Source organism: Capricornis sumatraensis, chromosome 8, assembly GCF_032405125.1.
Source record: "Capricornis sumatraensis isolate serow.1 chromosome 8, serow.2, whole genome shotgun sequence".
NCBI classification, from domain to species: Eukaryota; Metazoa; Chordata; class Mammalia; order Artiodactyla; family Bovidae; genus Capricornis; species Capricornis sumatraensis.
In genome coordinates, this window is record NC_091076.1 from 98925592 (window position 1) to 98943672 (window position 18081).

Here is an 18081-nt window from a genome sequence, read left to right on the forward strand (position 1 = left end):
ACATTCATTCCTTTGTTAATGGGGACACGGAATGTTTTACAACAGCAAAAACTGAAAACAGTCTAAAATGTACAAGTGATGATTTGTCTAAGTGAGAACATATTATGCATTTAGGAGATTTCAAATCTACAAAGAGTGTGTAATATATTTTAATTTGTAAAAAAAAAAAAAAATCTGGCTATGCTGTGCATGTGGGATCTTAGTACCCCAACCTGGGATCAAACCTACAGCCTCTGTCTTGGAAGGGCCAGTCTTAACCACTGGACCACCAGGGAAGTCCCTATAATATTTTAATTTTCATCGAATAAAAGCTAAATACAAAGTTGTATACACAGCAGGTGAAACAGGAATGTGTCTTTGTCATGGTGTCATCTGAACAACACTGGATCCAAAATAGTGTTCGTCCACTGAAGGCATCTGTGTGAAAATGGCATCTCAGAAAGAGCCTGGAAGGAAAAACATGGGATTATTGCAGTGGTTGTTGAGGGTGATGGTAGTAGTTCTTGTGTCTACTCTTTATTTTCCAAATTTTTCATTACAATAATGGACAGTGATAGGAAAACAAAATAAAGATTTAAAAGCAGCTATTTGGGGAATTCCCTGGCGGTCCAGTGGATAGGACTGGGCCGCTTTCACTGCCATAGCCCAGGTTCAATCCCTGGTCAGGGAACTAAGATCCCATGTGCACAGCAGCAGCCAAAAACTAAAATTAAATACATAAAGCAGCTAGTTACCATTGTCTGTGGAATGTTCGTCTATAGTCATCAAGATTCTCAGCAACGTCACCCTCCTAAGAAGCTGCCATGCTTTCTGGGCCTGGGTAGACTCACATGCTCTCTTGTATCCCCATGCCTTTGCATGTGCTGTTGTTTCAGCCTGCAACGCCTGCCCTCCTGGGTCTATCTGGTGAAAAGTGTTAGGTGCTCATTATGTCTCTTTTTGACCCCATGGCTTCTTTGTCCATGAGGATTCTCCAGGAAAGAATACTGGAGTGGGCTGCCATTCCCTTCTCCAGGGGATCTTCCCAACCCAGGGATTGAACCCAGGTCACCAACATTGCAGGCAGATTCTGAGCCACCAGGGAAGCCCTTACCAAATGGGAACCAAAGCAATAGTACTATATTCTTTTTGAAAAATGATGATGATGATGGGTATTTCTGGCTTCTAAAACTCCTGGAACATAGTGGGTTTTTTTTTTTTCTTGGCCATGCCGTAAGGCTTGCAGGTTCTTAGCTCCCCAACCAGGAGTTGAACCTGGCCCCCAGCGGTGAAAGCACCAAGTCCTAACCAATGGATCACCAGGAAATTCCCGTGGCACACAGTGTTTGAAAACTGAGTGGTGGGGTGCAATTCAGTTCTGACAGAAACCACCCAGAGTTAGTGCAGACCTCATTAGTTAAAGAGCAGATGATCCAGAACAAGACTGCCCTTATTTCAGACAGCTGGGTACAAACCTAGGGGGTTCCCATGATTCCACTCAGATTTGATAATTCTCTATAATAACTCAGGAAAGTGCTATAACTTATGATCAGTTTCATTAGAGAGGATACAGATCAGTACCAATCAAATGAAGAGACACATAAGACAAGATCTAGGAGGGTCCCAAATGCATAACTTTGGCATTGCCTCTCCATGGAGCAGACTTTGCTGCTCCCTAGCACATCAGCGTGGTCGTTGACCAAGAAGCCCCACTGAGTTGTCACTGCATTCAGCAGGCATGATGGATTAAAACACTGACCATCCGATTGAACCCAATCTCCAGCCTCTGCTCCCTAGAGGTCATGCTGGCTCAAAGTTCCAACCCTCTAATTGCACGGTTGGTGTTTCTGATGGCCAGATTCCAGCCCTAAGTTATCAAGGGGCCCTCCAAGTGTCAACTCATTAGCATAAACTCAGGTGTGATCTAGGAAGCTCATGAATAATTAAGATGTTTCCTTCACTTGGGAAATTCCAAGAGTTAGAAGCTCCATACTAGGAACTTGGCACAAATTCTTTATTATTCAACACACAGTAGATGCTCAACAAATATTTGCAAAGCGGAAAGATACACTCAAAATGCCAGTGATTGGCAGGGGAGAGGAAGGCAGTTAGGGTTTTAGATTTTTTCATCTGACACATGGAAGATGGGCATGTCTCCATGGATGGACATTATACATTGTGAGAAACCAATACTTTTAAACATTCCAATCATATAAGGAATCCTTGTATCCTTACCAACCACCCTGATGATAACTGGGCTTCCCAAGTGACTTGTTTATAGAAAGAGAATGTTAGCCAGGTTGACATGAGACTCGGGTCTGCCTGAGTCGATCTTTTGTAAATTAATAAAGTGGCATTCTCGCTTACATAGTTCCATCTCTTTGAGCTCTTTGCACTTTCCACCATGAATATGGCTTCGGCGCCTGCAAGTGGTATGCTGCCCAAGACCCAGCCTTGGACCCTGGCAAGTCCTTCCAGGCTGGTGCCACCCCAGGAGCCTCTAGGAGACTTCCAGTCCACTCTCTGCCTCTACATTTCAGGGTGTGGGCTTCAGGGCTTTCATTCACAGCATTCCTGAAACAGAAGAGTTTCGGGAACACCCCAAATTGGATCTGGGTGACTTGAACATAATCTCAGGCAACTATGTCTGAGCTGTGGTTGTAACTGAGAAAGCTTAAGCCTAATTAATTTTATTCCACTTAACTTAAAGAAAGAGTGTGTGAAAGAAAGGAATCTAATGACATCTGTAAATTATAATGCCCAGGAACTTCTCTGGTGGTCCAGTGGCTAAGACTTCAAGCTCCCAATTCAGGGGACTTGGGTTCAATCCCTGGTTGGGAACTAGAGCCCAGATGCTGCAACTGAATATCACACATGCAACTAAAAGATTCCAGATGCCACAATGAGATGGAAGATTCCACACGCTACGACTGAAAGACCTGGTGCACCTGCCCCCTCCCCGCCCCCAAAACTGTAAACCCAAAACACAAAATTCACAGTGTTTTTTTGATCTTGGCCAGAATCTGGAGACACTGACTCTGATGTACATAAGACATGTAGTGATTGAAGAGATATACTCTTTTGGAGGAAACAGAGAATTTGCTCCTCTAAAACTTGAATGAGGAAAGATGAGCCCATCGTCAACTGCAGTTTGATTTAGTTCTCAACAGGGAACTTCTGATTAATAATTAGACCTCTGACTCATCTTTGCTATATCCTCCCTATTACAAAACAATAAGCGATATTCTGGTTTATACATCTGCTTTTTATGAGTTTGGTTAACATGAGTTGGTTCCATAAATCTGATCTATTGATAAAAGTGAGTTTCAAACTGAGGAAATTTGAGGACCAGTGTTCAGATACAGTGATCCCCTCCAACATATTGTCAGCCTGTGACCGGACAGGCAACTCCTCCCTAGAGCTCATTTATCTACTCTACCCCTCAATCCACAACACACCTAATCCAGGAATCTGTTCTACAAGTATCCCTGAATCATGTTCTCTTTGGACATCCCCAGTGGCCAGGACCTCATTGTTACAACCCTTGAAGGCAGCCCTTTCTTGGAGATCTCTGTTGTTAGAATATTCTTTCTTAAACTGAAATTAAGCCTGTCACTTCATAACTTCTACCTACCAGTTCTTTCCCAAAATATAAAAAATGTTTTTGTTTGCCTACCCTGCCTATCTTCAGTTCTTCCCAAAGAACTTGACCATCATGGAGTCCAGCCCTCTTAGCACTCTACTGTTTTCCTTCTAGCTGTCCAGTGTCTTTCTTGAAAACATGATATCCACCCTGCCCTGCACCAGTGAATCTGACAGATTCATTAGCACTATTATTTTTGAGACATAAGATATTAATGCAGCAAAACTTTTTAAGCCGCTGCATCTCACTGTTGGCTCACGTGCTTAAGATAAAAATGCCTTCATCTCAACATACTTCCCCTTCCTCTTGGATGGGAAGCTGTTGAAATGAGATACACATTGGGAAAGTTGTGGGTTTACTACGGTGAGCTTACTTCCCTCTTTGGTGAATGCTGTTTCAGTTCAATCTGAGGGATAGGGTTCTTAGCTCAGGTTGAATTTACAGAGCCATTCAAGAATTCAGACCCAATGGGACTTCCCTGGTGGTCCAGTAGCTAGGACTCCGGGCTCCCAACACAGGGGGCCCAGGTTCCATCCCTAGTCGGGGAACTAGATCCCACATGCCTCAACTAAAAGAGAACCCGCCTGTCACAACGAAGATCAAAAGATCCTGTATGCTGCAACTAGATTCGCTGTAGCTAAATAAATATTAAAAAAAAAAATTCAGACCCAAGTAGTGAGTGAGTTTTTCTTAGAAAGAAAAAAACAGAAAACCCACCTTTCTTGAGGAGGTGAGCCATCATCAGAGAGCTGGGGAGGATTTTTCACTGTCCCTGGTGGCTGAGAGGTAGAGTCCACCTGCAATGCAGGAGACACGGCTTCGAGATGCGGGTTCCATCCCTGGGTTGGGAACACCCCCTGGAGAAGGAAATGGCAACCCACTCCAGTATTCTTGCCTGGGAAATCCCATGGACACAGGAGCCTGGTGGGCTATATAGCCCATGGGTTGCAAGAGTCAGGCACGACTTAGTGACTATACCACCTACCACCACCACCATCCTCTAGCACCTGGTGGCTAAAAGACTTGATGAATCTAGCCAATTAGATACCAATTTCAATTAGGGAAAGGAGGAGAGAGAGAGAAGAAAAGCTATTAATATTTTATGAGGGCGTTTGGGCCTTTCTGACTCTAGAATAATAAATATTACATATATGATGTAATCAAACCCAGGATGTAGTGACTTAGTTCATCTCAGAATCCATGACACATTCTGGGATGAATTTTCTGTCACCTGGAATCTCCTCCCTTCCACAAGCCCAAACTGTCTTAGGCTCTAATTTGCCCAATTGTTGTTGGCTTAATCTAGAAAAATCTCCTTATCACTCATTCTCCCACACCCAGTCCCTCAGCCCCTCAACACCCTTTTTTGGTGTTGCCGCCCTACACGCTCCTCCACCCAGCCCCAGCCCGCAAGCCCACACGGGTTTAAAGTGTCGGATCTGATGTTCTCATTGCCCGCAGATCGCAGGACAGACGTTCCCAGGGACAACTTTGAGAGGCCACGTGCTCTTCCCCCTTAGGAGGTGGGAGAAATCCTTGCAGCTCGGTTTTGTTCCAATGGTCTGTTCAGTGAGTGATTCCCGTTTCCCCAAAGGCTGCCCCTCATTAGCATGAACGGGGGTGGGGGTGTGGAGAAGGGGTGGGGGGAGAGAAAGAGCAAAAGCCCAGGCTCAGTTTTAGAGCCTGGGAACCGTGTCTACAAACATGACAGCTAGAGCTTTCTGGCTCCTCTGTTTGATCGTTGGATCTTCTCCCGAAGCCCCAGTGGCGGAGAGAAAAGGTAAGATCGATGAAACGTTGAGCCCTGGGAGAGGGGCTGGAAATCTGGGGGCGAGGTGCGGAGAGCGCGCGACGAAGGGAGGGACGAGAAAGGGGTCAGGGCTGACCGGAGACTCCAGGTCCGTGTTCGTGTTTGAAAGAAGCAAAATGTGTCCCCAAGATTGTGTGTGTCTTGGCAGCCTTTTCGGAATGAAGCCAGTTGTTCAGCTACTGAAATGATCTCGAGCGAGCCTGGCAGGCTGGAGAAAACTTTGCATGTTAAGTAGTTGCTCCATCACAGAGGAGGGAAAGTGTCAAAAGGGGTCGTGGCGCGCCTTTCGGAAGCCTTTTGGGCCGGGCTCGCGGGACGCGGCGGGCGGCTGGCGCCCCAGGAGCTCGGGGTCCGCCCTGCGCCCGGGTCCGCGTCCCGCCGGCGATCTCAGGCGCTGGGTGCGCCCCGCCGCGGCTGGGGGCGGAGGGAGCCGAAATCGGACCTCTCTTCCCTCTCCCTGCAGCCCCAACCAATTGCCTTGGGACACCTGAGTCTTTAAAACACACAAAACATATATACACAGTTTCATGCATGAGATGGAAAATACTGAGAGAATGAAGAAACAAGAGGTTCTCTGCGGAGAGGTGTTTTTGTTTGGCTTTTATTTAGATGTTCTGTTCGATTCACTATCTCCGGGAAAAATAGCTTCCGCACCTCGCAGGGCAATTTACTTTGGGTTATTTTTCCACATGGAAATTGAATGACTTCAGTGGCATTTAACCCAAATATCAGACAATCTTTCCCATGACAACAGATGGTGATATCAATGGGGAAGCAGTTGTGAGGTCAACAGTTGACAGTCAGGAATTGGATATCCACCAGAACTTTATTCAGCTGTGTATGGGCAACGTTGAACATAATGAGTCAGAATCAACCTCTCTGCAAAAACATGAGCTATAACTGGCGATTATTGCTGGCTGAAAGCTGATTTTAAAGGAGATTGTCAATTTGGCAAGATAAATCACTTGAAATGAAGATTGTCAATTTGGCAAGATAAATCACTTTAAATGAAGTGTTGCAAGAACTGCAAAGGGGCAGGCCATGCATTTCGATGCCAGAGGAGAGAAATACTGAAAACCAGCCGTTAAAACAATAGAAAAAATAAAGACGGGCTCTTGTGCCCGCCTGGAGGGCACTGGGACCCAGGCAAAAGGGGGAGGTAATATTGTGTAACTGGGCATGGAAAGTTGCCCAACTTCTAAGCTGGCTGAAGTTTGCTCACCAACCTGCCTGCAAGGCTGGGGGAAATCACTAATAAATTCAAAAATTTGTTTCCATGCCATGCCATTTAGGAGCTTTTTCTTTACCACGAAAATGATGCGGGGCGGGGGGAGGGGTGCATGTAAGGGATGTGTGTGCTTTCACACTTAACCGGGGGCTTCTGCCTCCCAGCCACGCTTTAAACATCTTTCTAAGCTGTGGTTTACTAATAAACGGTGTCCAAGAAGCCAGATAAAAATCCACTTACAAATGCTCGATTCTGCGGAGACCAAGATGACAGTGTAAATACGGATGGGAAAACCAAATAGTTCTGTTGTCAGGGGCGCTTAAACAATTAGGAGAACCTGTAATATGAGACCTTTCCCCCTGGGGTTTGCTCTCGGTACTTTCTCAACAAACTGTACATAGCAGAAAGGCGGATGTTTATACATATATTAAAGAAAGGGCAAAAAGAGTTTGTTATTTAACTAGAGTTGTCAGTTGTGTTTAGTCCTAGAACAAATAGGCTGTTGTAATTTTAAAAGCTATTGATTTAGACAGGGTCCTTAACAAAATGAAATCTTCCCATGTGGTGAGAAAAATGTTCCTAGTTGTCCTCATTCTCACAGGGCGAGACCCTCAGCTCGGTCTTCCAGTGAGGCCTAGGAAACCCGTGCTCATCAGAAGCTGGGGCGTCTTTCCTCTCCTAACCGGGGGGCGCCTTCCTCTCCCCTCTCCGGTTCTCTCCGCTTCATTTCCAGGTCCCCCGCTCGCAGGTGTACGGCTCCGTTAACATCGTCCCCCATCTCCTCCCCCCCCGCCCCCGGTCAGCCTCTCCTCCCCTCCCCTCCGCAGCTTCATCTCGGCCGGCCTCACCTCGCCTCCCCTCCTCTCGGCCTCTCTCCCTTCTTCTCGGCCTCTCCCCTTCCCCCTCCCTTGTCCTCCCCTCACAGTCTCCTCTTTGCCCCCCTCCTCTCGACCAGCCCCCTCCCCTGCCCTCTCCTCTCAGCCTCCCCGGCCTCTCCGCCTCTAATGGCCTCCCCGGGCTCTCTTCTCTCCCTACAGCCTCGCCGCCCCACAGCCGGAAGCCCGACCCCGGCGGCGGCCCGAGTGCGGAGATGCCTGGGCCCCGGGCGCAGCCAGTCCCCGAGACCGCGCGGCGGTCGCGCGCGGCCGAAGCCGCTCCCCGCGCCTGGTCAGACCTGAGGCGCCGGAAGCCCCCGCCGCCCGCGGAGAACCGGGCGGGCTTCCGGGAAGCCGCGCGCGCACCCGCCGGCCCGCCGAGCCCGCGCCTAGCGCAGGCCGAGAACCGCGCGTCACCGCGCCACCAGCCGGCGCTGGGGGATTCCCCGCGGCGGGCGCGCGCCCGGGCCCCGCGCCTCCCGGCAGTGCGGCCTTCCGCGCGCGCCGCCGAGATCCCCGCCGGCCCCGCCCACCCCAACCGGCCGCGCGCCGCCGCGCCGCCCCCGGAACCCGCGCCCGCGCCGCCGCAGCATCTCGGCTCCCTGCAGGGGGAGGACGCCGAGCCGGGCGCCGAGACGTGTGCGCGCCCCTGCAGGGCGGACTTGGACGAGCGCGAGTCCTACTGCGCCAGCGAGTTCGGTGAGTCCCGCCCGCAGCTCCTCCCGGGCCCGGGCGACCGAGCCCAGGCCAGGGGGCGAGCCTTTCCGAGCCGAGAGCGCCAGGCTGTGGCCCGGGGCCCCTAAACCCAGCCCTAGAGAAACCCACCCACTCGGTCTTTCAAGCCCCAGAGATTTGTAAGAAACGCACTTGGGGGGAGAAAAGAGGATGTGAGCGCTATGCATTTCTCCAAACTCTGTTTTTTGAAAGCAGCACTGAACGGAATCGTGCATGATGTAGACGTCCTCGGCACAGGGATCCGGCTGGTGACTCTCCTGGTGGACCGAGACGGGCTGTACAAGATGAACCGCCTGTACATCACTCCGGACGGGTTTTTCTTCCGAGTCCACATACTAGCCCTAGACTCCTCTAGTTGCAATAAACCATGTCCAGAATTTAAGCCAGGTATTGAAACTGACCGAAGGGACCATTTTGAATATGCACTTTATGCCACTTTGTAACTTGTATATGCCACAGATCTGTCCCTATCGGTCATCTCAGTACCATTTTTTTTTTGGGGGGGGGGAAGGGTATTCTAAAATGAATAGAATTTATACAGGTATCTCTTCGGCCACTCTGTGATTTAAATTCCTTCAGCGAACACCCCCTCCCGGCTCCTCTGGTTAAGGATGGGAACTGCTCGCGTTGGCACAAAGCAAGTCTCTTATTTGTTGACAAGTGTAGTGAATGACCGAACACAGTTGCCAGAAGGCACGCCTAAGGGGCTGTTTAAACTGTTTATAGTCGTCTTTGCGGGGGCGGGGGGCGAGGAATGTCCACTCCTACATCTTTCTAGAAATGTGCTCTGTAAAATCCTGCTGGTACTGTTGTGATTAGAACCTTTGTTCCTAGTGTTGGCTATTAACAGCCTGAGAATCTGATTGTAAAGGTCACTCAGCTGTTTCCACCTGTTGTCTGAGATCTGAATGTCTGAGATTCAGCAAGCGCAGCAAGATCATAGATTCAAGCTATAGGCATGTCTTAAAGGTGTTACGTTTTCTTATTGTTACATGGCACTTGAAAGATAACTCTTTATATTTTGGCTTTTTTTTTTTTTCTTCAGGCAGCAGGTATATTGTGATGGGCCACATCTACCATAAGAGAAGGCAGCTTCCTACAGCTCTGCTTCAAATCCTGAGAGGACGCCTTCGCCCAGGAGATGGACTACTCAGGAGCAGCAGCAGCTACGTGAAAAGATTTAACCGAAAAAGGGATGGGCAAGTGCAAGGGGCAATTCATGCCCAGTGCATCTGAAAAACACCAGCTGGGCATTTCTGGATCTGAAACTTAAATTCTGCAATGAGACAGGAAAGGCCTTATCATCATATAATGGGATTTTCCTTTAGAAAGAGCACATAGTCCCTTTAGGAACTATTTGAAAGTCCCAACTCTCATCTTGAAGTCACTGTCTTATTTACAAAAGGCTTCTTAACTGGTTATGCTTCTGAGCTCCATGGCGGGGTTATTCAACTGGTGTGCCAGTTCTTCACACAAGCTCAGCTCACTGACCTGTCCAGTTAACAGATCACTGCTTCATGTTGTTTATTTTTAATTATTTTAATTTAAATACATTCTTCAGTAGAAATAGTTCACAAAAACATTTGCTTGATCTTAAATATACAATTCCAAGTAGTTTATATCATGTATCAAACCAGATTTTATACTAAAATCATCACATTTTAAATTCTGTACATAACAGTAAGTGCACTAGTCAGACGTATGAAATGTCATTTAAATCACATTTAGATCAAACACTAAAGTTGGAGCCCAAGACAAGTATTGAAGTTTTCCACTTAAGAGTACCGAAGGTCTTATTTCAAGCAACAGGTGTTCCTGATGTACCAAAATACAAGATACAGTTTATTTTCACGCCGCCCAGGTTCTAAAATCCTGTTTTGTGCCATATTGGCAGCTATCCCAATGCCAGACATATTCTGGGTGTATCTGATGTCATTTTTCTATTAAGACCAAGTATCGTGTTTGTGTTTGTAAAGCAGTAAATCCTGCTGTGAAATCAGATCTTGGATGCACCTGGTTTTTTTAGCCTCACTGAGCCCCAGAAGGTTTGGGAAAAAAAGCATTTCTCAAACTCACTCCCCAAACCCTGGAACCAGTATTTAATGATGGCTTGCAACATGTGAATCTTAAACGTTTTCCAGCTAGCTTGAAAAATATTTAATCGCGAACTGAATTATTGATTTTATATCTGAGCCCACAAAGACATTAACAGTGTTGTTTTTTTTCCCCCCAGAAGACCAAGTTGTGCTTTACTTAATGTGAAACTGTAAATAGACACTGATAATCCTTGGTTGAAGATGACTGCCTAAAGAAAAATAACTGCACTGAAGAGAAAAACAGCACATTTGCTTTCCAAGGAGATGCACTGGATTCAAGCTACGTCAGTCTGTAATGGCCTCAGAGAAGCATCATAACACACAGGATGTCAGGACAGCAGTGACTATACAGCTGAAAACATATCTGCCTGTGATAAGATACTGTTACCTTTTTTGTCCCAAATGAGGCAAAAAGTCAAGAGGCTCTGAGTATTCTGTCGTAAAGCATTAACTAAAGGATTTTCAGAGAGTTTGCTGAGAATGAGTTTTGCCCAAGCTTATTAAAAATTATCCCAGAATTGCCTCTTGGGAATCCACTGCATTATTACATGAACCATTGACAGTGAATGCATATGCAGTGAATGAAAAGCTTCTGGATTAATTTTCTTTAGGACAGAAATTAACTAAGACAGAAGTAGCACCAGTCACAAAAACCAAAGCTATACTTGTAAATGTCAAATGGCTAAGTGGTGATCCTGAGTAACATAGTGGGGAAGATTACAATGTGACCAAATAAATGATTAGTTGGATGGTCAGATGTTAGAGTATAAAGGGAAGTGTTATAAATAGCTCTGGTTTAAAAGAGAGGGGGAAAATCACTTTTATTTAAGACTGAGGGTTAGGGTTTGATTGTTAACAGTTTGAGAAGTTCTGAAATCACACATGTCACTTAGAGGTCACAAGGTTATTGTGGCAAACACAAGCATGTCAACTTTTTAGAAACTGCCTGTTAAAACTAAGGCAGTCATTCAAGACCAAGTTTGCAGTGAGACGAGTGAGGCTCAGGTGAGGTCGAAAAGTGGTATGTGTGGGGATATGGATGGGAGGTAGTAAAGAACAGACTGGTAATTCCAGGTTAGGCAAAAGTTTACAGAGAATCTCAATATTAATCAGTACTTTGGACACAATCTTTGAATTTTATGGAAAATTTTAACTTGCAAATTGACTGTAGTTCCGAACCCTTCTGTCCTGTTGATAAGATTTTTCTTAGTACATGGGTTTGTGCTCCAGAGACGAAAGGATCTTGGGGACAATACTCTGTTGCCTTCAAGAGGAACTCAATACATTCCTCCTTCAATTAAGCTGTTGGAGCTCAAGCAGAAAAAAAGTGTTTTTCTTTTGATAGGGAAAGGTTCATAAAACATATACACTTTTGTACTAGCTTTTAACTCTTAAAGACATCACTTGGCACTGTTTATGTTTTTCTCAAAATAATTTTTAAGGTTCATCAAAGGTTTAGGTATTTGCAAACACCTAAAAACTGACCTGACCCTTCCCAGGTGGCTCAGTGGTGAAGAATCTACCTGCTAAGCAGACATGGGTTCAATCCCTGGGTTGGGAAGATTCCCTGGAGAAGGAAATGGCAACCCCTCCTAGGATTCTTGCCTAAGATATCCCATGGACAGAGGAGCGTAGGCAGGCATGGGGTCCATGGGGTTGCAAAAAGGTGGACAAGACTTAGCAACTCAACCACCACTACCAAAAACTGACCCACTTTCTACAACGGGAAAACTAAAGCACTTATTTCTTCAGTTGAATCTGGTCCAAATTGGATTAAGAGGGGTGTGATCTTCTAAGAAATGTCTTTTGTGGTATCTTATTCCAAGTATCCAAAAGTACTTTGTATTTCAATTCACTAACAACCTTTCCCCAAGTACTTGTAAGACATTACTTTGTTCCTGAGAGGCCACCATTTTCATTTTAAGGACGAAATCTGACACTCATGGGTAATGGCCTCAGTCATGAGGCTATGTGTGTAGATTTAAGAGGTCATCACGCAGGCTCTGTAGTATCAGAAACACAAAGATGTAGGGAGTTTGCCTAACAAATGAACAGAAACAGGGAAAGAACTTTTTATTTGCAGATTCCAGGAAGGTAGATTACAAACAACAGCAAATCTCAGCGTCTCTTTAATAACACTCTAGGCCACTTGAAATATAAAAAAGTAATTGTTTTACTTTAGAAAATATCTCTGAAAGTTCACTTTTTAACTACCACAGGACATGAACTAAAATACAAATCCTGCAGAGTTTGGGTAGGAGGAAAAAAACCTTACCAATATTATGAAAATACTTTTGTATGAAATGGTTTCAAGGTTTGTGAACTTGGCAGATGAAATATAACAAGCACTGAAAATACTTCTAGTCAAGGAAATTGTTGATGCAAAGTAAACATATATCTATATACACACACACACAAATCCAAAGGCTGGGTAGAAAAACCCTAACAGTATAACAAATGTGCACTCTAGTACTTGGATTATTGAAAGCAAAATAGTTGCATCATGTATACTTTATTGAGTAGCAGAAGCTTATCAAATACTCATAGAAAAGCAGCTTTGAAACTTATTATGTGTATATAAGAAGGCGTGTTTTCCCAAAAATTACTTTTCAAAGACTAAAGCTCTGTAGTTGATAAAACTATAAAATGTCTATGTATTTATATGGTGATAGAAATCACAAGAGGCTTTATACTATTAAATACACTTATGAAATTAACATCTTCCTGGTCCAAGGATTCCCACAAAATTTACCATTTTTGTACAATTTGGCAATGTCAACATCTACAGAAAATATATTAACCAACCAACCAACCACTGTTTCATTAGAAACTGCACCAAATCCAACGTCAAAAACATTACTTTATTTTTCTAGGATGAAATGTCCTATTACGTACAAAAAGAATTGCTGTTTAAATTTGCCACAGTCTGTTAAAAACATAGCAATCTATTGCCTACAGATAGGAAAGTTCTTGCCGCAACGTTTTAAGTGATTAAGCCCATATATATCTATATATATGAATAAATAGTACAGAAATACTGTGACGTGAGATGCAAAATAATTTCATAATTCATTAAAATGTAGGATTCTTGCATCAGCACAGTGCATACAATATGTAACATTTTTTAAAAAGCAAAAGGACAAAATAACCTATGTTTGAGTACTTCCATGTTAATATTTTAAGCAAAAACTTTGTTTCCATGTATTCAATGTTGAACAATTAGTCTCCTTAGTTTGTAAGTATAAGTGACATTTTTATGTACAAAAAGGAATGGGCTTCATTAGATAACATTAACCCAGAATAACTTGTACACCTGAGCCTGTAATAAGAAATAATTGGGAACTGTAGTAACGTCTTTCTTTTAAGAAACTAAGGTCTGGGAAGGTTTTGCATAGCAGGGTGATATTAAACAGAGGAAACTTAAAAAACAACAATTAGATAAAATTCCAGAACCTGGTAGGACAAAGCTAATATGAATTAGTGCAAAATCTAGTAAAATTTTTGCAAAGCTGCATAAACCAACTATGGCAGATCTCACAGAAGTGATTATGACAATGTAGAAATATGACGTGTAAGATTAAAACACTGAAAGGGAAAACATGCAAACTACATCTTCCTCTGAGGTTTCCACTCTCCCCCTACTGCTTACACTACTTTTTCTTATGTGGGGAAAAAAACCCCAAACAACGCAACCAACCAACAAGTACAGAAAGGATGAAGTCATTAAAAAAAAATGCCCTTCATAAAATGTAAGCAGCAGTCTGTAAAGGGTAATCTGCCTGGTATCATAAAAACGTACAGATGAAGGCAAAGTATATTCTGTCACATTATCTTTTTTTTTTTAATCAGTCTGATCACTTGATGCAACAGGATTAGCACCGCTGAATATTTTTCCTTGACATGATGACAGTGGGCTGGGAATTGTAAAATTTAGGAGCACTACTGCCCTGGAGAAATCCAGGCACAATCAGATCCTTCTGCCTTTTTATTTTTCTACCTTGCAGCCCTCCCTTTCCCCTCAAAAGGCTTACGGAGAATCATTAGCGCACATTCAAAGACACCATCTGTGGGAGAAAAATGATCTCCATTTATTTTGTTTCATATACATCCATAGTTGAATTTTAATACAAAAAGAAAAAAAAATTAGAATCTGACAAATGTTTACAAACAAGATACCTTCAAATAGATTTTACTCATTTTAGCCTGGTGCAGAGTAAATGACAAATTGTTCTGTTATATTCAAGGCAACAGAGTCTATAGTCCAGGACCACTTAGCCCAACCTTTATGCAAGCTTAATTTTTATCTACTATGAACAATAAACTCACTGTTGATTCCCAGTTGTGCGTGTGTGTGTGTGTGTGTGTGTGCACATGTGTACATAGCAGCTCCTTTCATAGAAAGAAAAGACATCTAGAGGTCGTCTTGTACTTTTACCTACAGGAATCATGATAAGATACAGAATGGACTACATGTAACCGGGGCTGGATTTTATAAGAAAAAATAATTAGCTGACAAATGAGGGCAGCAATAAAAAAGCGTCTTTTTTGCAACAATAAATAAATACAGTCGAAAGTTTTCTGCGAGACTCTAAACCAGCTTCTTCACTGAAGAGCAGACGTGGCATTTCCATGGAGTTACACTTGACCCCATATTATCTTTTTTTTTTCTTGCTTTCTTTTTTTTTCAATAAACAAAGTTTTCCCGCTTCTGCCACAATAGTAAAACCATTTGATCTTGACAAGATAATGGTGTCGTTGACTTTGCTTTTCCCTTGTCCGTTGGACAAAATTGGCCAAGAATATAATTGGACTGTTATGACCAATAAAAACGAAGTTTAGGTCAAGTCTTGTCAGGATAACCTGACTAAAAGCATCTGGCTCCTTAATTTTAAAATAGTTCAGACAACCAGATTCTTGCTGTGTTTTATGTTAGGTTAACACGCTGAACTTTAAGAAGCTGTAGACTGCAGTTTGTTGTTATGAGACCTACAGAATACAGAAAAAAGGGAACAATTAAGCACCCTTCATTTTTTAAGACGATGATGCTTTCTGTGGATGCCAAGGTCAGTCTGTCTGGGGAAAGCAGCCATGTTCTTTCATTCGCCCTTGGCAAGCAAATATATGAAAACAAGTAAGAAATTTTTAACCTATAATATTAAAATTTTTCACGGTACACTAAACATGATAATTCACTGGAAAAAGCCAATATTTTTTTAAAAGGAATATATATATAATATATATATATATATATATTTGTCCAATACAACATTTTTAGCCAAAGGGACAAATAGAAACATTTACAAAAGCATTACCACTGTGGTAAAAGATGTGTACACCTATGCGTGTGTGTGCTTATTTACACTGAGTTGGGAAGTTTGAAGGAAAATAATACTAAAAGGAGAGAAATAACAGTATTAAAATCACAGTTTTTTCTATGAACGTTCAGAAAGTCTCCTTTCTAGTTTCACAGTTTTATTAACAACTTTTGTTAGTAAACCAAATTACTGTACAGTTATCAAGTAGGTACTATTGCAACAGTGTATATAAATACAGTCTTCCAGGAGTTTACAATTCTTAAATACATTGTTCAACATGGCTGCTAGAATGAACTGTTTATACTACTATACATCTTTTTTTAAACATTAAAAAAATTATATTAACTAATCTGAACTCTGGGGGGCAATTTTGAATTAGGTAATCACGTGGTACAATAAAAGAAAAGAGTGACCCCAACATCCAGTTCTGATTCCAGTTAAAAATTCAGACTAAAGATATCACAATCTGTAAGAAAAGAAAGAACACGGATGATAAAAATGATGAATTGTAACAAAGAACAGTTACAAAAATAATGCTGGAGATTGCAAATTAAAAATGGGGGAAATATGGCAAAGGAAACACTGGAAATCCATCAATAAATAAAATTTCAAAGATTGGCTACATATATGTTTCATTCTGCCCTAAACTCAACAAAAGCTCCCTAATATCACTTCACATTTTTTTTTTTAAACATAGGCAAGACTTGGGTAAAGTCGTCAGTTGACTTCTGTGTTCTTCAATAAAAATCATATCAGCTAGAATATAATTAAATAGTTATAGAAAGTACTCAGGGGGCAAGCTCTCCTGAGTGGCCCCTTCACTGTGAAGACCCAGCCTTTATGTCTCCTCTCCTGTCCCCAATTCTCTACTTTTGTAGCAGGCCCATCTCATCAGCAGCTGCTACCACCCCTACTCGGCTGCGATTCAAATCCCCCAGCTTCCACCAAAGGCTAAACTAAAGCCTTTTCAATGAAAAAAAAAAAAAAAAGCAGTTTCAGAAATTCAGTTGCAGTATAAACTACATAAGGTAGGAAGCACAAAGCACAGAGGGCTATATTATAGTAAGTTTCAACCTGAAGTCTGGGCTGCCTGAGAATTCCTTGGAACTTTCAGTTCTTGGGTAGGGAGATTTCTTACCCTGGTATTTCTTACTTACCAACTTCCTATTGTTTAAATTGTTATAGCAAATGAGAACTGGGCTTGTGTAACCATCTTCCCTTCTCCCTTCTTGAGTACAACTTTTATTTCTCAGTAATTTAAATCTTTCCACCCTTTGTCTGCAGACTGATTATAAAAGCTGGAAATCAATGTGCCATTTACATTATTGTGACTATATAAATATTTTTCTCTGTAGCATCTACTCTTTTCCTAAGAGGGCATTCTTAGTAACCTATACAACTTTTTTCCTTTCATGGAGTTTCTGATTGCCTTTCTCCCCCCCCCCGCCCCGCCCCTTACATTCTTAAGTTATCTAATGTATGAATCATTTTTTCCCTCCAGACACATCCCTTCTGGGAGTGCTCCATTCTCCTGCTTCAATTTGCCGTGCCAGCTGCATGGGCCTGCTGTACAAATGTCACTCTGGGTCAGAGTCATTCTCTCAGCTTTCTTGAAATTCAAGGTCTTTCGTTTTTTTTATTTTCTTCTTTTTTTTGTTAATGCACATCTTAAAATAACTTGCTAAGAAAGGATGCAAGGGAAAGAAGCTCTGAGTCCTTATATGACCTGAAAACATACTTATTCCACCTCTACATGTGACTGTTTGGCTGGACACGGATTTCATCTTTCCTCAAACTTTTCGATTATATTCTTCCATTACTCTCTAGAGTTCTGTGTTGTTAGAGAAAAGTCTGATACCAGTCTAATTCCTATTACTTTACAGGAATTTTAACCTCTTTAGAAGCTTTCAGAAGAGCTTCTTCTATCCCTGGCATCTGGAGATTTCAGTTATGGATATGTGGAATGGACCAGTTACGGATACGTGGAATGAACCAGTGATGGATACGTGTAATGGACCTTTTCCCACCTGTCCGGCTGGCTTACTCGTTTACCAACCATTCTCATGCCTCCACAGCCCCACCCAGCTCCGCCTCCCTGTCCCACAGAACAGGAGCTCCATGGCAAGCCGCTATATTCAATATCTGATGCACAGCAGTGGCTCAACAACCATTTGCTGAACAAACCAGCTTTGCTTAGATACAAAGTTGTCTGCATCTCACCAGCTCAGGAAATTTTTCTTAGTAGTCCTCTGATAATTTCTTCTCCTCTGGTTCTCTGTTCCTTCTGAAATTTCCACTAAGTGAATACTGGATATCCCATAACAATTTTTTCTTCATATTTTTCACCTCCTTGTCTTTTTGTTCTTTACATTGAGAATGTCTTGATTCAATGTGTACAGT

The 18081-nt window shown here is 43.0% G+C and overlaps 2 protein-coding genes across 3 annotated transcripts in view; one reads left to right on the forward strand and one right to left on the reverse strand.

Annotated features, from left to right (window-relative positions):
- Positions 1-5326: 5326 nt before the first annotated feature.
- On the forward strand, positions 5327-9506 carry C8H17orf58 (chromosome 8 C17orf58 homolog). Its single transcript, XM_068979198.1, has 4 exons — positions 5327-5402; positions 7698-8234; positions 8466-8657; positions 9316-9506. Exons 1-4 carry the CDS (start codon positions 5327-5329, stop codon positions 9504-9506), a joined length of 996 nt encoding a protein of 331 aa, XP_068835299.1.
- A 4854-nt stretch (positions 9507-14360) lies between these two features.
- Positions 14361-18081, reverse strand: part of BPTF (bromodomain PHD finger transcription factor) — a 131736-nt gene continuing 128015 nt past the window's right edge. For both annotated transcript variants that reach the window (XM_068976675.1, XM_068976676.1), the window contains one exon: positions 14361-15352. In XM_068976675.1, coding sequence (XP_068832776.1) covers positions 15316-15352 — 37 coding nt within the window. In that variant the 3' untranslated portion in view covers positions 14361-15315. The remainder of the gene's footprint in view (positions 15353-18081) is intronic.